Source organism: Conger conger, chromosome 18 (assembly GCF_963514075.1).
Source record: "Conger conger chromosome 18, fConCon1.1, whole genome shotgun sequence".
NCBI lineage: Eukaryota > Metazoa > Chordata > Actinopteri > Anguilliformes > Congridae > Conger > Conger conger.
In genome coordinates this window covers 26,873,151-26,901,143 of record NC_083777.1, presented here as the reverse complement: position 1 = coordinate 26,901,143, position 27,993 = coordinate 26,873,151, and the positions used below count along the sequence as shown (strand labels likewise).

Below are 27,993 nucleotides of genomic sequence, written 5' to 3'. Positions count from 1 at the left end.
TACAAGTGCGTTTGTGCCGAGACCGAGTCCCTCCTCACAAGTGCGAGCTGAGCTAATGCCGCTCCCTTCTCCGATGCGGAGTTGGTCGCTGTCCGTCGCGCTGGTGGTGCTGAAATTTGGATGATGCCTAGCCAGCGATTGCAAGGCTGCCGCTCCCTACATATAAATGAAGACAACGGCCGCTTTCTGCTCCTCGCCATCCTGATCGTGTTGTACCTGCTGTGCGGCGCCGCGGTGTTCTCCGCCGTCGAGAGACCATCGGAGCTACAAGCCCACGGCCGCTGGAATCGGACACTCTACAACTTCAGCGAGACGTTCAACATTAGCCTGGAGGATCTCAACTCCTTTCTGCGGGATTATGAGGCTGCGATTGCGACCGGGATCAGAGCCGATTCCTTAAGACCGCGATGGGACTTCACTGGAGCGTTCTACTTTGTCGGAACGGTCGTTTCAACTATTGGTGAGAGGAAAAACTTTTATAAATTATTGTTATTTATTATTATTAATTGCAGTATTATTACAAACTATGGTCTGTAGTCTTAGAGGGATTATCCACGGAGGAATTTTCAATGATCTTTTTTTATCACTAGCTATATTTCAATCCCACATTTATCTGCGGTAATGTTTTGCCTTGTGGTTTCAGTTGTGTGTATATATATATATATATATATATATATATATATATATATATATATATATATATATATATATAAAAAGAAAACTACTATGTTGTCGACCAATATTGTATTGAAATCAAAACTTTTATTTTCATAAAAAACCTGTGCCTGAGCATTGTATGGTATGAGCAAGTAATGGCACATGCGTAAGAATGACCAATACCATCACAAACTGCAGGACAGGTGAGGGGAAGCATGTTCTTGAGGTTGGATGGTCAGAACTGTAATGTGTCACTGAAGATTGTATCTGTACTTATGCTTGGTATAGAGCAGAAAGATCCGAAAAAGGTTCAACATTTAGCCGTTACAATAAGGACGGGACAAAGGTCCTGCAATGGAATTGTGTTTTTCTATGCGACTGCGCTACGTTAATTGATTCTCCTTTATGCGGTAGCAATTACGTTTGACCCTATGAAACCATTCTGCATGAGCCACTGATTTAGTCTACAGGCTGCTGCCATCTAAGTGTCTTCCCAGGTGTAGTTGACCTCTACCCATCTCATATCTGAAAGGGGGCCCCTCTCTCTCTCTCCCTCTCTCTATATATATATAATCTCCCTCTCCCCCTCTCCCTCTCCCTCTCCCTCTCCCTCCCTCTCCCTCTCCCTCTCCCTCTCTCTCCCTCTCCCTCCCTCTCCCTCTCTCCCTCTTCCTCTCTCTCCCCCTCTCCCTCTCTCTCCCTCCCTCTCTCTCTCTCCCTCTCCCTCCCTCTCCCTCTCTCTCTCTCTCTCTCTCTCTCCCTCTCTCTCCCTCTCTCCCTCTCCCTCTCCCTCTCTCTTTCACACACACACACACACACACACACACACACACACACACACACACACACACACACTGTGGTTGTGTATAACTCTCTAGAGAGAATGCTGGTTAAGTTCCTTGTTCAGGGATATCATAGCCGGGCCCACCTGGGAACGGGACATACAGGCTTTGATGTACGAAGCGCGGCTTCCTAACCACGAGGATCGACTGCCAGCACCTGAACACCAGGGCCGGTGCATTCAGAAACGAGCAGTTATTACATCCATGCATTTCATTTGCCATACGTTTTCTTTCTAAAAATAGTCTGTGTGACACAACGGGAGAGGGTGCCTGTCGATCAGTGCTCATTAGTGTGATTTCTGCAGCTCCCGGTGGATAAAAGGCACATCCAGAGGAAAGTGCAGAGAATTGTAAAGCAAGAAAAACTCAAGATTTTACCAAAATATTAGTATTTCCTACCCGGGGCAATGTGGAATGAATCAATTATTTACGATTACAGATAAAATGTGGATCATCCATTTATTTTCGAGGTGAGATTTATTCTGTTTTACAGCAGATTCTTTTCCATTAAAATGTACATTTTGAGTTGGTGGAATGCAACAGGTGTGTGGCCCCTTCTGTGACCTTCCTTTGGCCGCACACACGGAGCTGAATATCTGCGGGTTATTCCCAGCTGTGTTCGCCAGAGCACCTGCCTGGATTTGCATCGATCAACAGTCCCTTCTAAAGCTCGGAGAATGGCGGAATGAAACCCAACTCCCGCTTTAATGTCCCTGCCATTTGGCTTCTGGCCAACAAACGAGATTAACTTTCATTGAGTGTCGGCTCTCGTCCTTCATCAGCTGGACCAAGACCGAGAGAGAGAAAGAGAGAGTGAAAAAAAAGGTGGAGGAGTATAGGGAGAGAAATGGAAAGGAGAAGGAAAGTGATGGAGGGAGGCATAGAGAGGTAGGAGAAGGAGGAAGAGAGAGAGAGAGAGATGAAGGTATGGATAGAGATGGAGAGGGGGAGAGAAGGAGGGAGAGGAAGAGAGAGAGATGAAGGTATGGATAGAGATGGAGAGGGAGAGAGAAGGAGGGAGAGTATTCTAGCATCCCTCCCGTGCTCTAGCATGCTGGGGCTTCTCAGTAAAGCGCTAACAGTCTTTGGCTGAGGAACATGGCGTAATCTCGATCCAGCAAACCGCAGGCAAAGCTTCGCATCTCTGCAGTCCAACATTTACATCTGCAATAGGTCAGAAAAGAGCAAAGCCCCCCAAAACACACACATCATTTCCACATGAGCACCCTGTGGGCAGAGCTGAACGCTGCATGCCTAATGCTGCCCGGAGGCTTTCACCCTCTGCTCCCCTGTTCCCCAGGCCACCCCCCCAACCCCTCCACACCGCCCCACACCCCGCCCTGCCTCTCCACTCCTGTCTGCCTTCTGCACTCTCCTGAAGATGATTAATTGTGGGAATTGTTCAATTGTACACTGAAGTGAAATAGGAATGTGGAATGTGTGTGTGTGTGTGTGTGTGTGTATGCGTGTGGGCACGCATCCATGGAGGGAGGGATTGCGTACCAACATGCATACAAATGTGCATGTACATGCACTCACAGATGCAGACACACACACACACACACACACACACACACACACACACAGATGTATGCTAGCCTGTGATTTGTTTAATAATTTAAAAACTGCAGGAAACAGTAGGTAAGAAATAAAATGACTCCACGGCGTGCACGACAGCGGAAAAAATTGCCACTACAGAGGGAGAAGGAACTGTCAGAATGAGAACTTTATTGACAGCAGTGTTGTGCCTTAGGAAAAGTACTGAGATAAAATGTCTCTTTTACCACTATTGGCAGAGACACTAAATACTCCTCTACAGGTCAAGGATGAGGGCTCTGTTTGTGTGTGTCTGTGTGTGTGTGTGTGTGTGTGTGTATTTGCGTTGGGGCGTGGGCGTGTGTTTGTGTCTGTGTGTGTGTGTGTGTGCGTGTGTGTGTGCATGCACATGTAAGGAGGAATGTATGTGTGTGTATGTTTGCCTATGTGTGTATGTCTGTGTGTGTATGAATGTGCATGCACATTTGTGTATGTTTATCTGTGTGTGTGCATGCACATATAAGAACAGTTGTGTGTGTGTGTGTGTGTGTGAGTTTGAGAGTGCCTAAATTCACAGCTACCTCTGAAAATGAGCTGGTATCCGTATCCCTTTCCTGCCCCTCCATGCGTGTGCACAGTGCTCTCTACCTCATTAGCTTTAGAGCCATTTGCTTGGTCAGATCATGTGAGGGGTGATGATCACGGTGAATCCGTGCACACACCCCTGCTCAATCTTCAGGCAGTCAGCCTCAGCTCTGAGGTCTATAGCAGTGGTGCTTGGAGAGTTATCCAAGACGCCTCCCTGGTCATTTCAATATGGAGTCTTTCAAAGCAATATGCAGGTTCACGCTGTGTCTATGAAATGCCTACAATCCGACAAAGCGCGTTTCTGCACTCCTGAGAATAACACTGATACTACTGCACATCGCTCTAGATAACGACGCCTGACAAGTGATCGTAATGTGGTTTAATATGATGCACAATCCTCTCTCTCTCTCTCTCTCTCTCTCTCTGTCACTGACAGTTGTGACTGACTGATGCTGCTGTTTGATTGTGCTTCTCAGTGAACACCACCGCATAATGAACCTGTGTTACACTGGCTTGCCTCTAGCTCCTAGTTTTTTGTTTGTCGGTACATCATATCAAACTTGCCTTTTCCGCATCAAATCCCAGAAACTGCTGTTCTTTTTTCCTTTTCTTTTTTGTCAAAGCCCTTGGTTCTGAATGGATTCAGTTAGTCATTTGTCAAACAGCCCAATTCTTTTCTTTTTTTTTCTTTTTCTGACAGGCCTGTTCTGCGTTTGGAGGCCGGCCTTCTCTCCGGTGACAGTTTGGTTTTAATTTGTTTAGGGTTTTTTTTTTTGTTTTTTTTTGGTGGAGTGCTCCTTTAAACGGGCATGGAAAAACACACAGTGTTGCGCTGAAAGAACAGCAGGCTCAGCGGTGTGGTACAGGACGTACAGTGCACGGGGGTTGGCCCACAGCGTCTTATCGCTGTCGGCTAGCTAGTCCTCCCCTATCTCCTGTCCCGAGCGGCAGCTGTTGAGGGCATTGTTGGTCAAGGCTGCATGTTTGCCGATGGCGTGTATCTGTCAGGCGCTGTGAAAAGACCTTGCGTTTGCTGACGGCGAGGCGGGGTGCAGTCGAAGGCCTGGTCATCCCCAAAAGAGATGGGGGAGGGGGTGGGGGACGGGGTTTGTTGCTGCTTTTGTGGTGCTGTAGAGCCCACCATCACCTGCTGCTACTTCATTAATGGCGATTTGTGCCTCTTGGAGTTAGTGCAGCCCCTGAGACACCTCTGCAGGGGATTTTATTTGCCCCTGCTTTCGCCCAAAACACACCCCTCTCTGGGTCTGCTACGAATGGTGCATTGAAAGCAGAGTCGAAGCTGAAAAGGCTTATCAAATTCTCATGAATGCGATTCTTCCCCAAAACATTGTGTCATTTTGTTCTACCTGGAAGTAGGCGGTGGTACCTACACTAGCCACTAGCCTGCAGTTCATTTAACCGCTCAGATATCTGGAGAGAGTTGACACTTTAATCTGTGCTACCGTCAGGCTCCTGCTAGTGTCAGTCGTAGTCGTAGTCAGGGTAGTGCTTTGTGCTTTGTGCTTTGGTCGAAAGTGAGTGGAGAACAATAAATCACGGTTATCTGAGCAAGGACGGGACCACGAGGACAGGATGTTCCCTGGTCTGGTAGACCCGCCCTGGCCCCTCACCCGGGGAGAGGGGCCCGTCTGCAGTCTGAGGGCCTTCACGTTCACTTTGAATATGTAATTGGCTCACACAGCTCAATCCAGGAGGTTTGTTAGGATTTGTCGAGAGAGAGAGAGAGAGTGCGGAAGCACAGTCAGCCCGTTTCAAACAGAAGGGCGAGTGAACGTTCCGTACGACATTGCAGCTTGTCTTTCAAACGCGACGACAAAAAAAAAGAAAGCTTTGCTCTAAACGGTTCCGTCTGGTTCTTTTTCGCGGCTGCCACTTGGTTTGTGTCCTTTTCACGTTCAATTCAATTCAACTCCGTTTAACCGCTTGCAGTAGAATAGTTTGTTCAGAAGCCGTCCCTGGCAAACAGCGTGGCACACATTGCACATGACGAGGGTTTGAATCGAACTACAGTGCGGGTGCCACACTTATAAAATGAGAGCCAGCCGGTTGGTGCACAAGCAGTTCCCGCAATCAGCCTCTGGAATTAGAAACGTTACTATCATACACTTTCTCGGGAACAAGTGGAGCTCATTTATAAGGTTCTCTGAGCAAATCAGCCTTCAGTACAGCCAATGGGACCTGCAGTGTGCAAACAATGGCTTGACATGCAGAGTATAACTTCTTCCTAGTACATGGCCAGCCAGCGGCAGGCTATTACAGTGATGACCGAGAAGCATTTTAGTCATTTCAATTATATTTCTAACGGTAATTACAGTGCAGTCTGTAAGTATTTGGACAGTTGTACAATTTCTGTTCGTGTGGCTCAGTGTAATTCTTGCATGGATTACCCAATATGGGTGTAAATATCCTCAAATTAAAGGTGACAGTCTGCACTTTAACCTCATAATCATTGTTTCATTTTCAATCCAATCTGCTGGAGTACAGAGCCGCTGTCCAGATACTTACGGACTGCACTGTAGGTTGTGAGGCTTGTTTTTTATTATTAATCGATGCACGTATAAATAAGGAGCAGGCCCGATTTTGAATAATACATGCGGCAGTGAAGTAGTAGAATGTGTTTTACATGTGGATGGGGGTGGGGTATTGGACCAAAACTTCAATCAACGGACCTCAGTCGATGGATTGGTAAACTAGATGGCTTTCACACCTGCTGCTGTGTGGCAAGGGGAGAGCAAGGAGAGAGAGGTGGCATTTTAGTCATTTCAATTATATTTCTAATGGTAAATACAGTGCAGTCTGTAAGTATTTGGACAGTTGTACAATTTCTGTTCGTGTGGCTCAGTGTAATTCTTGCATGGATTACCCAATATGGGTGTAAATATCCTCAAATTAAAGGTGACAGTCTGCACTTTAACCTCATAATCATTGTTTCATTTTCAATCCAATCTGCTGGAGTACAGAGCCGCTGTCCAAATACTTACGGACCGCACTGTAGGTTGTGAGGCTTGTTTTTATTATTAATCGATGCACGTATAAATAAGGAGCAGGCCCGATTTTGAATAATACATGCGGCAGTGAAGTTGTTTTACATGTGGATGGGGGGTGGGGTATTGGACCAAAACTTCAATCAACGGACCTCAGTCAATGGACTGGTAAACTAGATGGCTTTCACACCTGCTGCTGTGTGGCAAGGGGAGAGCAAGGAGAGAGAGGTGGACAGGGGGGTGCAGAGGAAGGTGGAGGAGAAGAGGAGAGGAAGGTGGAGGAACAGAGGAGAGAGAGGTGGAGAGAGCGGTGGAGAGAGAGAATAATAAATAATAGTAACATAAATTCACCGCGTTCCGAACACCAAGTTTACGTTATTTCGTGTGTGTAATTTTCAGGCTTGTGTTAAAAAAAGGGGGGGTGCTATAGTTCCTATTTTTTCTTGTTTAATACTGTGGAATGCATTGTACATTCAGCGGTGCAGCCTCCCCAGGACAGATCGTGATAAGCTCGGGCCCAGAGATCCCCACCGCCTTCGTCTCAGTCGGGTGAGTCATGCGTAGGTCGTCCCTGGGAACCCCGGGCGCCCCCATTGGGTGAGAGACCAAGGGGCTCGCCCTGATTGGTCGCTCAGAGCTTTATCGTGCGCGACTCTTCAGTGGTGCCCTGACTTGGGCTGACCTGCGTTCCCCAAATCTCCCTCTCCTCTGATCTCCGCGTCAGCACTAAAAACGGAGGCCAGGAGGAAATGTCAGTGTTAAAAATGGAAAAGTCCTTCAGTCAGATGAAAGGCCGCTGTGATGCCTGGCTAGAGAGTGGCCTTATAGCCCAACCCGGACACCAGGACCTCCCCACCTGTCCCTCTCCTCCGCCCGTCTGTCTAAACACCCCGCCCCATCGTTCTCATTCCGCCCGAGTGTGAAGGATGGGCTAACAGCCGCAGTAAATCTTTTGGCCAGACAAAATGCGGCAGCCGTCCTGTTTTACTGTGTTGTTCCACTTGAGTCCGGAGAGTCTGGGAGGGGTGGGGGGGGGGGGGGGGAGTCGGACTTAAAAGAAAAAGAAAAACGCAGAACACGGAATAAGCAGCAAAAGGGGTTTCCTGTGTAATGAAATAGTGGGAGAGGAAGTGTATTACTCACCTCGCCTCTCTGGCACTCCACGTCCCGGTCCCGCCCGCCTCTGAGAGATTGCCTGGCCCTCTCACAGCCTCACGACGGAGTTATAGAGAACATAAATAAATCCCAATTTCAGTCAAGTGCCCCCCGTTTCAGGAGAGACTTTCACATTTTCGCAACCGCCTCACTTTCGCGGGGAAGTGCGGTGGATGCGGAAAGCCAGCCGATCGTCGCTCTAACCCTGATGGAAAAAAAGTTGTTCAGCCTTTTCTAGAGGGCCATCGAGCAGGCTCTGGTACAGTGACACTCTCCACAGTCCTGCTGGGTCCGCAGTTCAGTACATGATTAGCCTTACTGTCACCCGGGGAGGAAGAGTGCGGGACACCAGGGTCGCTCCTTCACGGAGCAGTGCTGATGTTCCTGGTTAGTCTGGTTCCTGCGCTTTGCACGCCCCACTTGTGCGGTCCCCTTGTGTGACGATTGCGCTGCTTAGCCTGTGGGTTGCACAGTCGTGAGAAGAAGCAGAATGCAGGTCTTGGAGAGGGTTTGTGAGCTAATGTGCACCCCCCAGAACTGTCGGCAACAGACAACAGTAAAATCGCATTTGATTTTGAGGAAAAAGGAAGCAAATTGTGATACAAGAGGCTAAACAGAAAGGTTCCCAAAAAAATATATTTGTACTGTCTGCAGACAACAGTATAATCATCACACAGAGTATGGTATATAAGCTCCTTAAGATGGTGATTATGTTATGAAATTATGTGCTTGTTGTGATAATCTTTGCTGTTTCAATCAAATACATCATGTCCTCAGATTAGGTGCATCTGGACAGTGTTCCTGTGTTTTCATACAGGCAAAGAACGTGTGGGAGCTGTTTCCCTGTCGTCTCACATCCCTGCAGCTCATTGGCGAGTCCCTGCCTGTGGTTGCTGGTCTAGAGCGGTGAAACTCCTGATGGAAACAGTATTATAGTGCCAAACTGCAACGTCGGTTTTGCTGAGCAGAACAAAATTGTATAAGTGCTTGATTTAAAGCTCATGAAATTAATTGAATTGGTGTACTCTCTCTCTCCCATACACAAGCCACACGCACTCTTTCTCTCACACACACACACACACACACACGCTTACACACACCCATGTTCACACAAGCTTACACACAGACACTCTTACACACACACACACACACACACTCACACACACACATACATGCTCAAACCACATTTACACACACGGGCTCACACATACTCACAGACACACTCACAGTCTCACACACACTTACACGCTCACACACACACACACGCTCAACCCATGCCAACACACTCACACGCACACACACAAGCTCACACACACACACACACACACACACACACACACAAGCTCACACACACACTCGCACACAAACAGCATATTCCAGAGCCCTGCTTTCTTGTTGCTGTCTTCGGGGTCCTATCTTTCTCGTACATGGACGTAGTCGTCACTCACTACATATAGATCGATCTCTGCACATAACAGGAACTTGTCTGGATCTAATTTAATTTCAAACACATCTCATCACCCCGGCTCCTCAGACTTTATTTGGTCTCCAGTCCACTCAACGGTTATATTTCGCTTTGTTTATTCATTTTGAGTACAAATTTCGAGATGGCCTGTAGCGTAGCGGTTAAGGTAAATGACTGGGACCCGCAAGGTTGGCGGTTCGATCCCTGGTGTAGCCACAATAAGATCCGCACAGCCGTTGGGCCCTTGGGCAAGGCGCTTAACCCTGCATTGCTCCAGGGGAGGATTGTCTCCTGCTTAGTCTAATCAACTGTACGTCGCTCTGGATAAGAGCGTCTGCCAAATGCCAATAATGTAATGTAAAATGACAAGGGAAGAGCTCATCAATGAAACGGAGCTCCACAGCCCCCTGAGCAGGGATGAGGGGTGGCCCTCCGTCACTGAGATCTGTTCCCCCCGGTCTCGGGCCCCGTGGTTTAGATTAAGGTGAAGTGAAGGTGCCTTCATGAATATGCATGGCCGCTGATTAAGGTTCAGTGGTGGTCCCCTGCAGGGCACGATAAATATTTTGGCTGCTTCAGAGCCCTCTCTCAGACCCCCCTGGAGTTGCTCTCCCTGCGTGTGCGTTGGCATATAAGCTCTACCATTTCATTTTTCGCACAGCGAGCTCTTAAAAAAAGTGTCTCGATCACCGCTTTAGTAATCAGCCAATATTTGTTGTGTAATGCTGCCAAAATAAACCTAGCAGCATATGTGCCGAACAGCACGGGGTGAATTGCTTTGTCTTCCTGACTCCTTTCTTCTTGTCGGAGCACTAAAGGACATTGACATGCGGTTGCTGTTAAAAAATAAAAATAATAAACTCAAACGAATGCCTTGGCTTTGTGTGGCTTTCATAGAGGATAGAGCAGAACTCTGGGGGCGGAGAGAGGAATAAATTATCCGCCGCATAAAAATATTGTCTTATAAACAGCAGATTTCTGAGGCGGCTGGTCATGTAAACAATAGAAACGGCTCTCTGAAAACAGCATTAAGAGAAATAAGATCATTATCCCGCTGTGCTCTGTCTGATAATGACCCACGCAGCCACAGTGCACAGACGTGGGAGCGTTGTGTTCCTGGGAACACGATGCTGTGTGTGTGTGTGTGTGTGTGTGTGTGTGTGTGGGTTCATACACACCCATCCCTTGGAAGCTGGCTCAGCACAGCAGCTTTGATGCTTACTGTACATCACCTGGATGGACGGATGCTACTATTTTTAAACGTACTATTATTGGAAGAAAATATGGTCAACGTGGTCTTTGGTAAGCCTGTAAAATTATTCTCATGCCTTGGTCATTTTGAATGGGCCCCAGAACAATGTCATTTGCAGGTGTGTACCACACGGTTTTATAAATATGTTCCTATGAATCTTAAACAACAGCTTAGGAAGTTTCTGCAGTGATTTATACACTGAATTAAATCATTTTATGAGGAGGACTAAGCTGATTTCATACCACCGCTACCCTCTTTGTCTGTGTGGTTAGTTCAATAAAAATAGATTCTCCGCGTTGCTGTTTCCACCTGTTTCCCGACTGTGTAATAGTGTTCATTACCATTTTCAATATCACCTGCTCTTAACATTTGAATTTGGACATATTGTGAGTTTTCGTAAGCCTCTCTGAATAAGTGCATTTGCAGAATGACCGTAATGGGCTGTAATGTCCTGTAATGCAATTCTTGGCAGCCGGTGAGGCGGCTCTGGTGTGGAAAAGAAGCTGCCGGAAACACCGGGGGCTCGCTCCAATCATCTCTTCCCTTTTTCTTGCTCTTGTATCTGGTCCTTGCTCCACCCATCAGGAGAGGCTAGGATAAGTGGCAAGAAAAAGAGATTAAATCGTATTAAATGGAATATCAAACGTCATTCGAAGCCACGTCAGTTACAGCCGTGGCAGATGCGTGGCAGACGGGGAGAGGTGGATCCACAGGTTGATCGTCTATACATCAGGCTTTCTGAAAAAATACTTTCGCAAAGGATGCGCTGATGTTTCTTTCGCTAAAAAGAAAGGAATTTCTCATTTCTGCTTCTGGCTCCTAGAAGGAACGTGTAAGAGGTTGGAATGTCCTTAAAGATGACGGATCTCGATCAATTTCCGGGGATTACAAGAACAGGGGAAAGTGATTGGAATGAGCCCAGCGAGACTCTTGTCACCAGCCAGGCTGCTGCACATGATGCCATTTACACATTACATGTCATTTGGCTGACCGCTTTTATCCAAAGTGACTTATAGTTGATTAGAGCAATGCAGGGTTAAGGGCCTTGCTCAAGGGCCCAACGGCTGTGCGGATCTTATTGTGGCTACGATGGGGATCGAACCACCGACCTTGCGGGTCCCAGTCATGCACCTTATGTGCCTTTATCCTGTGTTCAGTTCCTGTCCAGTCTCTGGCCGATTCCTTCCTGTTTGTTTCATTGGACTCGGACTACACTTCCCAGAATTAATCTGCACCAGCAAGTGGCAAGTGGCTGTAGGTTGTCCTCCCACCAGTCGGTTAGATGAATGGCAGTGTGAAACAGATCTCTGAAGCTTTGTGGTACCGTAGCCAGTTACTCAAAAAGGTGTCACTTTATACGATGAGGTCTTGCCAATCAATGATATACAAGTGCACCTGAAAGCCTTGTAAAAAAAAAAAAAAAACAGGACCGGCACAGGTGCCAACTAACTATTCATTTTATTTGTCACAGTGAATCACAGGAGCGAGCGTAAGTGTTTGGCTTGCTATGCATGTGCGCATGTGTGCATTTGTGTCTGTATCTTTAAGCCTATGTGCATAACATAATTATTGAAGCTGACCTTAATTAGATGGGGGTTTTTTTTTTTTTTAGAAAGGACATACATTATTTTAATCTAGTGTTGTTCTATCTACATACTGTTTACCATATCATTAAGAACAGGCACTCTATATAATTGTGGTTATTCAAAGCTTTAGCAACAATCTAAATGCTAAGGTTAATTGGCAACAATACCTCTGAAAATTGACTATATCAACAACAATAAGTGCTTGTGCAAAACACAAATCAGCAGAGCTTTTTGTAGTCTCAACACGGCACCTCTTAATTTAGTCAAATTACATAGTGTGAGCTCTATTCAAAACTAATGTTTTAGTTCTTTGGGGAAAGCTTTAAAGGGGGGATTTCATGTTCCTCAGGTCTTGCAAAAGCTGTTGCTTTAATCGGATCCTTTTATTTTTGGTGAGAATCCTTCAGTCAATAAAAGCTTCAATAAAATAGTAATTAATGGAATCGGGAGACTAATGCCAGAACCCAGTTGCAGTACTTGGGAATAACATTAGAAAGTTGCGTTTATGTGTGTGTGTGAGTGCCCACATGTTTTGTCTGTGAGAGCGAGAGAGAGAGCGAGAGAGGTTGCAACAAGGAAAAAATATACATTCCCCCTAACCCAAACCCCCGCCTTGCAGTTGGCTCCATTCCACACAGTGTTGTCACGGTGATGGGTAATGAATGGTTTGTTTGATAACAACAGCTCACCGTATGCTGATTGTACTGAGGCAAAGGATTAGCCATTTTGTTCTTTTTTATTTATTTTTTTATTACTGTTGAATAGAGTCATTAATACCCGTGTTCCCTGTTGGCCTCTATTTCTGTTGATTACACTACACAACCATATCAGGTTTCACGAGGTACATCTTGTGCAGTGCTATCACCCATTCTCTTATCGTAGGCACTTCAGTGTCTGCCACAGGCTCACCTCTGCATCGCTTCTTACTTCTACTAATTGCGCATCTCTCTCCTTTTCTCTCTATCTCGGTTATTCCCTCTTTATCTCTTCCCTCTCAGTTTCTCTCCCTCTTTCCGCGAGCTGTCTTCTTTCGAGCTCTGCTTTTCTCACGCTCTCTCCCTCCGTCGGCTGATACGGTGTGCTTTCTGCACTTGACGTGACTCTTGAAACGGCGAAGGTTTGAAGTTGCACATTCAATTATGTAACATTATTCTGGGTTTCAGAGGGCCCCGAGGTGTCCTTGTGGAGAGTGTGTGTGCGTGTGTGTGTGTGCACGTGTGTGTGCGTGTGCGTGTGCCTGTGCGTGCACGCGTATGTGTGTGTGCATGTGCGTGCGTTTGTGTGTGTGCGTGCGTTTGTGTGTGTGTGTGTGTGCATGTGCGTGCGTTTGTGTGTGTGTGTGTGTGTGTGTGTGTGTGTGGAGAATGTGTGTGTGCACGTGAGCATCTGTGTGTGTGTGTGTGTGTCTGTGTGTGTGTGTGTGTGTGTGTGTGTGTCTCAGGTTTTGTTTTGGCCTCTCTGTGGCAGTGCTGGAGAAAGGCAGCAGGGGGCCAGGTTTACTGTGTACTGCATTGCGTCTGGTGAATTAACATGAGTGCTTCCCCTAAGCTGGGACTGCCACACTGCCACAACACCACCATAGGCATATGTACGCACACACACACACACACACACACACACAGCAACCACACCACCATAGGCATATATACACACACACACACACAGCAACCACACCACCATAGGCATATGTACACACATACACACACAGCAACCACACCACCATAGGCATATGTACACACACACACACATACACACACACAGCAACCACACCACCATAGGCATATGTACACATACACACACACAGCAACCACACCACCATAGGCATATGTATACACACACACACACACACACACTCACACAAGCATGGGCATGCATATCCACACCACGATACACATACATACACACAAATGCACATACACACAAGTGGCCACACACACATACGCACGTGCACGCACACAAACATGCTCGCCACTTAACACACACACACACACATACACGTACACATACATGTGCACTCACACACGCGCCCACACACGCACACTCACACACATGCACGCACACACAAAAATGCACGTCATACACACACATGCAGGTCACACACACTTACACAAACACACATTAGATAAATCTCACACTGCCCAGATTGTCCTGGTGGGCTGTATTTGGGTTATTAATTTTTATATCCATTACCAGAATCAAAACACATCTTATGTCTTATGAAGAAAATTAAATATGTGCTATTGTTACTTCATTCCAAAAGATAGTTTCCTTCTGTAAAATAATCTCTTTTTATATGAATATAATAATTTTATGGTTGCAGAGTTGACAACAGAAATAAACTATATTTTGAATATGCTGCTTTTTTGGAAATATAATGTTTGTACACAGAGCAGCAATAATTAGTATACTTGCCTGTGTAGTGTGAACTGTTGCAATGTCATAATCATACATTTAATTTCAATATATTATTGCTATATTTCCATTTCCATAGGGGATGAAATATTTCCATAGGGGATGAAACGCCTACCTGTGCTTACAATACTTTCAAACGGCATGATTAAACTTATCCCTGCCCCACGCAATGACAATCGGACTATGCTTGCAGATCACCTGGACAATGCGTAGTAATATATGCAGTTATTATGTATTTGATTAGACCCCAACAGACCTCCCCTGACAAGGCTGGGTGATCCCACGGTGATGTTCTCGTCACGTTGTTCTGTGGCTCGAGTTTCAGCTCGTTGGCGGCTTATATTATCGCTGTACTATATTCAGTGTTTTGGCCAAGGTGAAGGCATTCTCAGCCACGTACGGACATGTATTCGTGCGGGTTGACATCTGCACCCAGCTCCGGTACCATCTGGAGGAGAAAGTCAGCCAAGCTGACGCGTGTATCGACTGCCTCGCTGCAGTACAAGGTTTTACAGAGCTTCACTGTAAGATGGCAGCCTCTCAGATTGGCTTTGTGTGACGTTGCAAAGATTGTCAGCTGAGTCAATCTGCTTTTGCATGTCTATGCAATTAATAATCATTAGAAGACACTACCGATACAGTCATTTAGTATTCATTTTCAAATAGAAAACAAAATGAGAGCTGTGAGGAACATAATGCATTACTAGGCTATCTTTAGATTCTTAACTTGACATCCTAATAATGTGTGTTCATGGCGATCTGGGGTGATCGATATTCTAAGTGTTTTTAAAAATGGCAAACCGATATCTTGTATATATCAGGTCATAATTTGACTGGTAGTTGAGCCTTCTAATTAAATGAGACTCAGATGGAATAGTTTTTCAAACGGTCATTAATCCCACAGCTGGCGAAAAGAAGCACACTAAAATAGACCAACGCGGGTTGCCATTTTTCCACTGGGCTTAGCAGAGAGGTGAGGAAGTAAACGGAGGGAAAAGTCGATGAAGGAGGGGGGAAAGGAATACACACTGACGTGGAAGGCGAAGTGGCACGACGCATTTCCCGGACAGTAAATCATTGTGCGGGACTGCGGAAGAATCGATGGCCGTTGTTCTGTGCTGGGATCTCTCACGGCAGAACCGATCTGATTGCGCTCTCTCTGGAGACAGCCGGGGGGACGGGGAATGAAAAGAGCTGAGCACGAGAGAGTGGAAAAACGGGTGTGAAAACGAACAATCCGCTAAGATGCCTATCTGCACCGTAAAGAATGAACGGATAGTTGTGCGTGTTTCTGTAATTCCTAAATCCTATTTAAAGGGAGCCTACTTTCGGTGGTTTATGTCTTTTAGTGACGGTCTATTGTAATCTACATCTAGAAGTCCCATTCTACTGTAAACTAGGCCCTGTGGTCCAAAGATAAATGGCGAGATGTGGTAAATAAATAAACCTGTCTAAGTAAGCCGCTAGGATATTGTTTTATTCTGTCATTGATTTTGACGTTGTTTGTGTTTCCATGGTTCCCTTTCTTATCTGGAACATTGTCATTTTGTTGTGTTGCTCTGATGAAAACCCCATAATTAGTCCCTAATTGTATAATTAGTTGCGTGTTTGTTCTGATTACCGAATGTTGAACTCGGGAGTGTGCCCACAGAGACACCGTTGAGCAGCTGAAACTGAGGTCGACAGTCCAGATGGTAACGTGCTCTAAATCTTCTCCGGGCCACTGATATAAATGGGAGAAGAATGATGTTGTGTTTCAGGTCGTTGCTGCTTCAAATCTTTATCGGCGTAACATTATAATTACCGCACTTTATTATACCTCACAAATTATCAGAGCGCGTTGCCTCAGCCTGTCAAACTGAATGTTAAGCTTTGTGCTCTACTGCTGTCAATGGTTCTCCATGGTTAATTACCTGGGTACTCTGATCAAGGATCTTGTTAATGGAATTCAATGTCGCTCATGCAGCTAGCGCCCAAATATCAGAGTATGTGTGTTAATGTTCTGGTTTGTGTGCATATTGAATTCAATTCAGTTACATTTTACTTGTATACCACTTTTCACATAACAAGGGGGAAAAGGAGGGGGGGGTTGGGGGGGCCACCAGCCCTGACCCCCCCAGGTAAGAAGCACATGCGTGTAAGGTTAAAAACTCGGGTGGAACCCAGGGGGAGCCCATATGTGTTAACAAGTTTTTGTATGCATGCACATTTGTGTGTCAATATGTCAGTGTGCAGAGGGTATGTGTTCATTTAGTTATGTGTGTGTTTGTATTTGTGTGTGCATCTATGTGTGCATGTGTGAGAGAGTGTGTTTGTATGTATTGTATGTCTGTGCGTGTTCTTGTGTGTATATGGTTTGTGCGTGCGTGTGTGTGTGTATGTATGTGTGCGAGAGAATGTGCGTGTGTGTATGTGCATGTGAGAGAGAGAATGTGTCTGTGTGTCTATGTGTGCATGTGTGAGAGAGTGTGTTTGTGTGTGTGTATGTATTTATGTGTGTGTGTGTTTTGAGAGAGAGAGAACGCTTGTGCGTGCGTGCGCGTGTGTGTTCCTCAGCAGATGGTGCAGTGCGATGTAGAGACGTTTCCTGTGCTCCATGCGGTCAGTGCAGCCCCCTGCAGGCTCCGTCAGTGACTAATGATTTCCCTCAGTGAGAGAGAGAGGCTGACGCGGAGGGCAGCGCCTTCCCCTTGCTGCTGCTGCTGTCACCACTCTCAGACCGCTTGTGAGATCGCTGGACGAGCAGGTGTGCAGAAGCGGCCTCTTTCGGGGCGAGCGGAGAACAGGTCGTATTTGACGTTTGTGCGCTCAGATCGTGAGTGGTGTTGAGGGCTGAATCGGCGTGTCACTCATCACTGGACGAGTTAAACGTTTACTGCTGCCGGGTCTGCAACAGCCAGCGTGGAGGATGCACAAGCTAACAACCTGTAAAGCGGAGAAACACACACACACACACACACAGTCTCTCTCTTTCTCTCTCTCACACACACACACACACACACGCACACACACACACATACACACAGTCTCTCTCTTTCTCTCTCTCTCACACACACACACACACACACTCACACAGTCTCTCTCACACACATGCACACTCACACACACACACATACTCACACACAGTCTCTCTCACACACACACACATACACACACACACACACACACACACACATACTGACACAGTCTTTCTCACGCACACACACACACACACACATACTGACACAGTCTCTCTCACACACACGCACGCACACTCACACACACACGCATACTGACACAGTCTCTCTCACACACACGCACGCCCGCACACACACACACATATACTGACAGTCTCTCTCACACACACGCACGCACGCACGCAGACACACACATACACACACTCACACACTAACCCCATTCGCAGCAATCGTAATCACACCACCACTTCTACACATGCACTCACACACTGACAACTACCGACACATCCACATGCACAGAAGGACTGTGAATCACGTGCGCTTGAATCTTGCAGTTTCCTTTTTGTGCCTGTAGGCATATGCAGGAACTGTACATGATCCTTCCCTTAGGGCAGGGAAATCTGCCTATCACACTCTCCCTGTTCATTCACGCTTTCTTCTTGTTTATCATCCAGTCTTCCAGTCCCACCCTTGGGGAAGACGAACATATTCTGGGCTCCAGAGAACGTACTAATTCAGTGGTTCTGAGGGGGATGGGGGGGGGGGGGGCAGACCTTGGGGAACTGCCAGGGGGGTTTGAGATGATGGGAGACTATTGAAAATTTAAATCGCAAAACATCAAGACACAAGCAATTATTCAGCTAAACAAATAACACAAAGCAGGCAATGAAAAGGATATTAAATATAATAACCTTTCTACTTACTGTAGATGCCACACTGTGTGCTTGCTATGAATAAGGAAAAAGGAAATGAGTATTTTAGTTTTGTAAATATTTGTGGATTATGGGATTATTGTGGACCAATGTTTTTTTCCATCGCTTGCAGTGTGATTGTATGGGGTTGAATGGGAGAAGCTGGAATAACAGCAGAGGACTGTGTACAGATGGAGGCCTGATGGTGACAGGCAGACAGGCGTTGATGTCTCCTGGGATGGCGGGGTGTTTGTGCGAGACAATACAAGTATCCCTAGGGGGGTTTCCATCCAACTGTTTTTATTAGAAACTGTAATTTGCACATAAGAACTCAAAAAGGCTTTCACGCTGGGCGTTTCGGCGTATTGATAGAGAGAAGATGCGATGGAAACCAGTGGAAATAAAGGAAGACATGACAGGGACCAGAGTCGCATGCTTCCGCTCCAGAAAGCCCAAAAATGGGCAGCTGGCCCAGAGACCCTCCCCCAGATCTCTCGCTGGCCCCAGCTGGCAGTCTGGATTACGTAATCTCGTTGCGCCCTCTTCCGAACATTCGCGAAAAACAGTCGTTGATGGGAACACGCGTTCATTTCTCATTTCCTTTCGCCGACTTTTTTGGAAGATTCGCTTAACATTTCCGGGAACATTCGGATGGGAACGATGCTGAATATCAGGTGTCCTGAGCCCAGACTCCCACGCAGGCGGAGGAGGGGTCTGGGTGAGGTGACCTGGCTGGATGTCTTCGCCGCGGTAATGGACGGGGTGCTCTCTGCAGACTGCGTCCTCTACAGATCCTCAGCCTGTGCCATGGGGAGGAGCGGGAGTGACAGACCGGTCCCTGTGTGTCCCAGCCCACGGCGGCCGTCCTGCGAGGTTAATGACCGCTCCGCAGGGCCTGTAGTCTGTGTGTGATAGTGATGCTGCCGGGAGAGCTCGCTGAGCCTGGTCAGACCGCAGGGGTCAAATGGAGCTTCCCTCTGTGAGATACAGAGGATCCTCACCGCCCCCGTGCTGCCAGCTCACATTCACACATAGGCGCACACACACGCACACGCACACTCACACAGGCACACTCTTTCTCTCTCTCTCTCTCTCTCTCTCTCTCTCTCTCTCTCTCATACACACACACACACACACACACACATACACAGGCACAGGCACACACTCTCACACTCACACTCACACTCACACACACACGCACACACACTCACACAGGCACACACTCTCTCTCTCTCTCACACACACACACACACACACACACACACACACACACACAGGCACACACTCTCTCTCTCTCTCTCTCTCTCTCTCTCACACATACACACACAGGCACACACTCTCACACGCACACTCACACTCACACTCACATGCACACACACACACACACACACACTCACAGGCACATACACTCTCTCTCTCTCACACACACGCACACACACACACTCACACAGGCACACACTCTCTCTCTCACACACACACACACAGGCACACACTCTCACATGCACACGCACACTCACACTCGCACGCACACACTCACAGGCACACACACAGGCACACATACACACACACCGCGCACACACACATGCAACACACACATGCAACACATACACACACTCTCTCACATGCACACACACATGCATGCACACACTCTCTGTCTCTCTCCAATACACAAGTTTAAATACAAATGCGTGCACACAAACACTCACACACACAGAGACACATGCTCAAACTCGTGCTCCAGATATGTGCAGATAAGACGACGGGTCTTGGGTATTGTTCTGCAGTCAGTCTTTGGAAGTGGGTCATCTTAAATCAATACAGGCACTGTTGCAGTTCCATTTTTGATAAGCCCACGGGTTTATTTCAAGAGATCAATTGTTTTTTTGTTTGTTTTTTCTATTTCTGTGAAGGATGCATTTAGAACAATTACCAATTTCTTCTCTCTCTTCAATGTGACATAGTGGGCTTTGATCACGAAAGGGATCAAACAAAGTCCCTGTTGTTTGACAGCGAGCGGAAATACAACCCTGGTATTTAGTGAAAATGTTTAACTGTTGAACCACCCACCACAGCACCTGGTTCACAATACTGACACCTAACTGAACGTGACATACACACGTATAGTCTTCTATAGCTGGCATTGGTTGACTTCTCTGGGGAGGTGTGTGTGTGTGTGTGTGTTTGTGTGTGTGTTGGGGCAGCGCTCTCCAGACAGTTTCACGCTTCATTTCAGTGATTTGCTGAACGTGCAAAACTGTGCCAGTGATGAAAATTGTAAATTGCATCTAACTGCAAGTCGGTGACAACTGGCAATTGAATCCCGGCCAAGATCCTATCGGAATATCCCTCTGCTCTCTGTTATGCAGGCTGTATCTGTGATTAAAACCCAACAATTGACAACACAGGTTCTTCAGACACAAGGATACACAGTTACAAATGGAGTTTTTATTGTAAGCAGTTTGCATCTTGCATCTCAAAGCATTTTTCAGTCGCTCGCCGCATCAGTCTTTTTGCGAAAAATCTTACGCGATGTCAGTGTGGCCTTGCGTAACCGCATTAGTCACCGAGTTTAGTACCTTTGAGTTAACTGTGTGTTTACCAGTGCCCACCGGTGAGGACGCTCTGCGGGACACAGCCATTATCCGGTTTCTGGCTCCACGGCGCTACATTACACGCAGGCGAAGCCGACGGATTGAAAGGCCGACACGAAAGAGCTTTGAACTGGCGTGTGATGGGCCTGTTAAATGCCAGCCTGTGTGGCGGAGGTATACCAGCGCGGTTTGCTTAGCCAGACGCGCACGCTAATTGCCAGCCCAACGGTGTAGCGGCAACTTGTCAACGGGTTTGCGACTATTCGTAACAATTCCTTCAATCCATTTAGTTTATGAATCTGCAGTTGTGATTTTTAAAAATCTGATCCTTAGTTCTTCCGGTCGTTGCTGTTATTGCTTGGCAGCGTTTGCTTTCTGAGCCATACTGTAAGCATTGCTCGCTTATGAGTTCTGTGCTATTGCTGTGATATTGGTCTTTTGGGAGAAATACCGAAGTTGTCCCATCTTCACCTGGCACGATGCCCATTTACTTAACACAAGTAGCCCAAAGTACGTGGTTTAATTTGTGTCATTTATGGTACTTTGCTTTCGACGAATTGTCATTAGCTGTGATTGGCAGCATCCATTTGGGGTTATAAAAAAGTTATGTCGCTGCAGCAGTGGTTAAGGTACATGACTGGGAAACGCAAGGTCGGCGGTTCGATTCCCGGTGTAGCCACAATAAGATGCGCACAGCAAGGCCCTTAACCCTGCATTGCTCCAGGGGAGGATTGTCTCCTGCTTAGTCTAATCAACTGTACGTCGCTCTGGATTAGAGCGTCTGCCAAATGCCAATAATGTAATGTAATTTAACCATACACAACCTTTCTGGAACATTGTAATCACGTTTTGTGCAGGCTAGGAACTAAATACAATCAAGCGCATATCCAAAGTATTTAGCGCAGGCGCTAGGTAAATAAAGAACAAACGAAGGTTTAGAATGTCCTCGTCAGACCTAACTGTAACCATCCCAAGAACCGGGATACGACTCTTACCGGTTTCAGACAAATTAGCCTGCGTTATTTCATTTTTATAATGGCAGGTTTAAACGAGGCTTTAAGAGTGAAGAGTAAATGCAATATCCTTGATCTTTGACCACAATTTTCTCTATCTGCGATGAAAAATATCGAAGAACATTTGTCACTTATAACTTTTGGCTATACTTGTAACTTTTCATTATGATCTGTCCGGTTTGGTCTTAAGGGTGTCACAATATTGACTGTTTTAATAGAGTATTTAATGTGCAGCAATAAACACACTCCCAATTACCATTACGGCATCGTTATTATCTGCATTGCACATTTAAGTGTGATGTACTCTATACCAGATTTTATTAATCATTCTAGCTAATTTCAACATATTTTCAGAACCCAGACTAAACTCACACCCGATTAACATTACTGCATTCACATTAGCACAGTGATTTATCTGCATTGTAAATTTAAGTGTGATGTACTCCACCAGATCTGAGCAATAATTCCAGCTCATTTCAGCATAATAATACTGTGAACACTGAATAACTCCCGACTCGTCATCATGGGTATTCCTGGAATGTCTTTTTTCGACGCGGCGCCACTGACGGTGGAATTTATAGAAGGCTCCAGATATAGCAGCGCAGATTCCATCTGGCCTGTCGTTGAGGACGCCCCGGATCAGGTTTTTTTTATTATCGCGTTTTGCGTGGCTTTGATACCTGCACTTAATGTCTCCTGGCCCGGCAGTGGACGCTAATGGCTTGCGCACCGAATCGATGGCAGCCGCTTCCCGTCTCAGATATAATTTGGCTGATAATGAGCTCTCTCTCTCTCTCTCTCTCTCTCTCTCTCTCTCTCTCTCTCTCTCTCTCTCTCTCTCTCTCTCTCTCTCTCTCTCTCTCTCTCTCTCTCTCTCTCTCTCTCTCTCTCTCTCTCTCTCTCTTTTATGTGTGTGTGTGTGTGTGTGTGTTTGTTTCCGTGTCTCTGTCTGTGTGTTTGTATATGTGTTTGTGTATGCATGCGTGTGTGTGCTTTTGGGTGCATACCTGCGTGCCTACATGCATGCATGCGTGTGTGTTTGTGTGTGCTCATGCACGTGTGTGTGTATTTGTGTTCCTGCATGCATGTGTGTGTGTGTATTGTGCATTTGTGTGTGTGTGCTCATGCATGTGTGTGTGTATTTGTGTTCCTGCATGCGTGTGTGTATATTTGTGCATGTGTGTGTATATGTGTGTGTGTGTGTGTGTGTGTGCGTGCATGTGTATGTATGTGTGTGTGGGGTCCATCTAGAGACTCGGTTTTGGCTTTCATCTGAATGACCCAGCTTGTCAAATAAGAACACATTCTTGAAAGATATTCTCTTTGAGAGATAAGGTCAAAACACCCATTCCGATGGACCGCAGCGAGTGAAATGGAAAACAAATGCTATTTATCAGCTGAGAGAAGACCTTTCACAGCGTATAGTTTAAGGATAAAAGCATATAAATTCTGCACTGCAGGGAGAAAGAAATTGAACGTGACAAAAGAAAAAAAGAAAAACAATTAACCTTGCGAGGGGGGCTGTGTGGCTCCACTGGTCCGGTTACACACAGGTGCACTGCTTGATGGGCACCCCTTTACCTCATTTCCTCTGTAGGACGAAAACAAACTGAAATATAGCTACATAGCAGCGATACACAGGGTCTGAGCACACCGTGCAACGCTGGAGAAGGCCAACGAAGGCCACAGTGCCCCCTAGTGCCCCCCTTCATATGAAAATATGATTGCTTATCATTTCGCCCATCTTTCAACGTAGGAACTTTTCCTTCGCAATTTAGATTGTGCAACTGGCCACGTGTTCTTGTACCAAATCCCGTCTTGATCGGACTTATGCTTCATGAGAAGAAGATTTGTAAGTATTATTTCTTCCAGGCTAACAATGCTAAATGACCGATTATTTTATAGTGGCCACGTTTTCAAGCTGTTCATTCAATTCAAGTTTTGTCTTGTTCGGAAAGTCATGGCCTTCAATGGAAAACATGATTCAAGGATTCATTGGATCGCCATTCAGCCACGGTTCATGAAAAGAAGATTTTTTGGTGTTGGTGAAATCTAAGCAGATGCATTTTATTGGCACAATCATATTATTTCCTTGGTGTGAGCAAGGGAATCAAATCATCTTTGTCCCATGTCTCTAGGACAAATGGCTCAAAAGTTCAAAGTTGTAATTTTTCATACATGCTCTATAGCGCCACCACTAGGCCAATTGGTGTCATTCTATAACGTCACACATCCTTAACATGCCTACCAAGTGCCTGCACCACGTGCTTGGACCACAAATAAATAGTCTGCTTGGGGCAGCACAATATTCCATAAAGTTTTCATAACCTGTCAATAATCCATTATGACTGCATTAGAGTTTATGACTAATTTCACTGCACATATAATTGAGCCATAATTTTCTATCAGCTAAGTCAGTCAGACAGTGACAACTATGGTACCAAATTTACACAACTGGTACCCACCCCAAGCATGACTCACCATATAAAGAATTGATGGAGGAGGGATCAAAAGAGCTCTTTCCTGGTTGGGCTTTTTGCCAGTCAGCGCTTTAACTGCCAGGTCTTATATATACGAGGATATTTTAAAAAATCTGGCTCTTGAGGCTAGAAAAGATGGATTGTGAAGGCCACTGAATCTCACAGATTAACCTTAAAGGAAATTCATTCAGGGGAGTTCCTATAGAAGAGCGTTGCATGATATTAATGATATCATTAATTAAGTATACTTAAGTAATTAAGTATACTGCTCCCAAGATGTGATATTTCGAGCTACACGCCCTTCATCAGACAAAATTACATTTTAAAATGGCACCCACATGAATACCCACATCACTTCCAATGGGGCTAGTTCACCTGCGTGTCCATTTACAACCATTTCCAGTCCTCGATATGCAATATAAATTACACAACATTTTACACACAAATTACACACATACAATTGTGTCACCAGTGCCATGACAACATAAACAGACATAAACACAAAAAATAAACACACAACAATGCAGACATAAACAAACAAACACAAATTATTCACAGGAATTCTTAGAAACACGTCCCATAGGTAAAACCTTTTGAAATAAAAAAAAAATAAAAAAAGAAATTTGTATATTGATGGTTATCAGGGTTATCGAGGTTCCACAGCTGACAAATCAAAACATTACACAGTTGACAAATCAAAACAGATGGGCAGACTCTTCACACAAGCAGTTACTTTTAGGTGCTAGGGTATCTAGTGTGTGATACTAAAAACCCAGAGCCATTAAAATTGCAAAATAACAGCCACAAAAAGCAAAGCTATCACTAGTGTCCGTACCACACAGAAAAGCTGTTAATTAATTCACTCTTTAAAGCTTGCATTTATTTGTCTTGGCATATAATTTGTACTGGCATATTGCTTCACCCCGACACAAACATAATCCTGACCTGATTAGCTATTCCGGCTTTGATCTGACCTCATGACAATGCTAATTACTGGCGCTGTTATTGCCCGTTTTTACATGTATTAAGAACATGAGTAACCAAAAAAAAAAACTGTAACCATGCAAAATAAGAGTGCCAATTACACTGGATTAGTATTCCCGGCTGTCACTGGTTGGGTCATGGTTATGAATAATTCGGGTCTTTGATTCTGACCGGGCTCTCAGCGTGAGTCTAATGATTTCGCCTCGGCGCATAAAAAGTTCGGCACCGGAGGATGACTCCGGCTCTCGTTCCGCCTCAGCAGCATAATTGTATGATTGCGCTGGAGATCAGGAGGAGGGCTAAGTCATCTTGCCTAATACGCGGGGCGTAAATCAGACTTGAGAGTCCTTGGTGGAGAGAGAGAGAGAGAGAGAGAGACTGCAGGCTTCCCTAACCCTCCGCCCTCTCAGCGCAGGAGAGCCTATTATATCCACCTCGTCTGGAGTCCCAGGCTCTAGTGTTGGTAGACTTTCTTCTGACTTGTGACCCCCTGTCTTTAGAAGTGTGTGAAACACAATTCCACAGGTGGGATTATTGTTGCGACCCACATGGATCTGCACCAGCTGTAGTATTGGAGTCTCAGGTGTGTGTGTGTGTGCGTGTGTGCGTGTGTGTGTGTGTGTATGTGCGTGTGTGGCTAAGGTGAGGATAACCTCCAGCTTGTCAGTTAGGGGGTGGGGCATCACAGCCATCCAGCTCATCAGCTAATGTGTCTCTCCTGTCTGCAGCATCAGGCTTTGACCTCTGACCTCTGTCAGTATGATGTCACTCCAGAGACAAATCGCACAGGCGCAGTATTAATCCACCAAGCCCTTGGCATCAATGAGGCACTCAGCCAAAAACCCCAACGCTGACCCCAGACTACCCTTTCTTTTTTGTCTCATCCCCAAAAACGGGGCGGGCAGCCTGTAGCCTAGTGGCTAATGTACATGACTGGGACCCGGAAGGTTTGTGGTTCAAGCCCTGATGTAGAGACACGATAAGATTTGCACAGCTGTTGGGCCTTGGAGCTAGTGCCTTTTACCCCACATTTTCTCTGTGGGGATTGTCCCCTGCTTGGTCAAATGTAAGTTGCTTTGTATGGAAGTGTCAGCTAAATATTTTATTTATTTATTATTATTATTATTATTATTATTATTATTAACCCTCTTTCTCTGTCTCCCCTCTGACCTCAGCACGCTATAAAACTTGCGTTTCCATATCCTGTCACGAAAGTCCCGACCCCAATCTCCCCTCGCTCTTTTGCCTGGTCCCCCCCAAAAAAAACATTGATTAACCCTCTTTCCCCGTCTCCCCCCCTCTCCCCCCCCCCCCCCCCCCCGGGCAGGCTTCGGGATGACCACCCCGGCGACGCTGGCGGGGAAGATCTTCCTCATCTTCTACGGGATGCTGGGCTGCGCGGGCACCATCCTCTTCTTCAACCTGTTCCTGGAGCGCATCATCACGCTGCTGGCCGTGGTGATGCGGGCGGTGCAGGAGCGCCGGCTCCGGCGGAGCGGCCTGTTCCCGCCCGGCCTGCGCCGCGACTTCGCCGAGTCCTGCCTGCCGGGCTGGAAGCCGTCCGTCTACCACGTGATGCTGATCCTGGGCCTGGCCTCCACCGTGCTGTCGTGCTGCGCCTCGGCCATGTACGCGCCCGTGGAGGGCTGGGCCTACGCCGACTCGCTGTACTACTGCTTCGTCACCTTCAGCACCATCGGCTTCGGCGACCTGGTGAGCAGCCAGGGCGCGGCCTACGAGCACCAGGGCCTGTACCGGCTGGCCAACTTCCTCTTCATCCTGTCGGGCGTGTGCTGCATCTACTCGCTCTTCAACGTCATCTCCATCGTCATCAAGCAGGTGCTCAACTGGATGCTGGGCAAGATGAGCTGCCTGTGCTGCCAGCGGTGTAACCGCGCCAACGCCTTCCTGGGCCGCCGCAACGCCATCCGGCCCGGCGCGCGCGTGAGGCAGGGCCGCCTCGGCCGGCCGCCGGACTCGGACGGGCCCTACGACAGCGACCAGGACGGCCGCCGGCTCTCGGGCGAGATGATCTCCATGCGCGACCTGGCCGCCTCCAACAAGGTGTCGCTGGCCCTCATGCAGAAGCAGCTGTCCGAGACGGCCAACGGCTACCCCAGGACCGTGTGCGGAGGCTCGCGGCAGAACGGCTTCTCCGGGGGCGTCGGCGCCCTGGGCATCATGAACAACCGCCTGGCCGAGACCAGCGACAGCAGGTAGAGCCGGCGGAGGGCGAGGGAGGTCGGGCGCGGAGAGAGAGAGAGAGAGAGGAAGGAGGGAGAGAGGGAAGGAGATGGGGGGTGACGGTGAGGACCGCGGGACGTGGAAATTTGACAAACTTGAGCCTGGAAGAGGATTTTTGGGACGGAGAGGCGGAACGGAAAGCACAACGGTGGATAGCTGACCGACACGCAGGCATGTAAACCAAGGAGAACTACTGTACTACAGTGAGATTCAGGATTCTGCTCCGGGTCAGTCCGTGGGTGTCCTTTTTCTTTCCGAACCATTATTTTCCTGATTCGTGCCGGAGTTTTTTTTTATATTTTACTTGAATGGTAG

General features: G+C 46.8%; 1 protein-coding gene across 2 annotated transcripts; it reads left to right on the top strand.

Moving 5' to 3' along the window:
• The first annotated feature begins 120 nt into the window (after window positions 1-120).
• On the top strand, window positions 121-27,698 carry kcnk12 (potassium channel, subfamily K, member 12). 2 transcript variants are annotated; one of them, XM_061228663.1, is made up of 2 exons: window positions 121-460; window positions 26,762-27,698. In XM_061228663.1, the coding sequence occupies exons 1-2, from the start codon at window positions 121-123 to the stop codon at window positions 27,652-27,654; spliced, it is 1,233 nt and encodes a 410-aa protein (XP_061084647.1). In that variant the 3' UTR covers window positions 27,655-27,698. The 2 variants fall into 2 exon arrangements, with proteins under 2 accessions (XP_061084647.1, XP_061084648.1); XM_061228664.1 differs by lacking the exon at window positions 121-460 and adding an exon at window positions 16,115-16,192.
• Window positions 27,699-27,993: the final 295 nt, after the last annotated feature.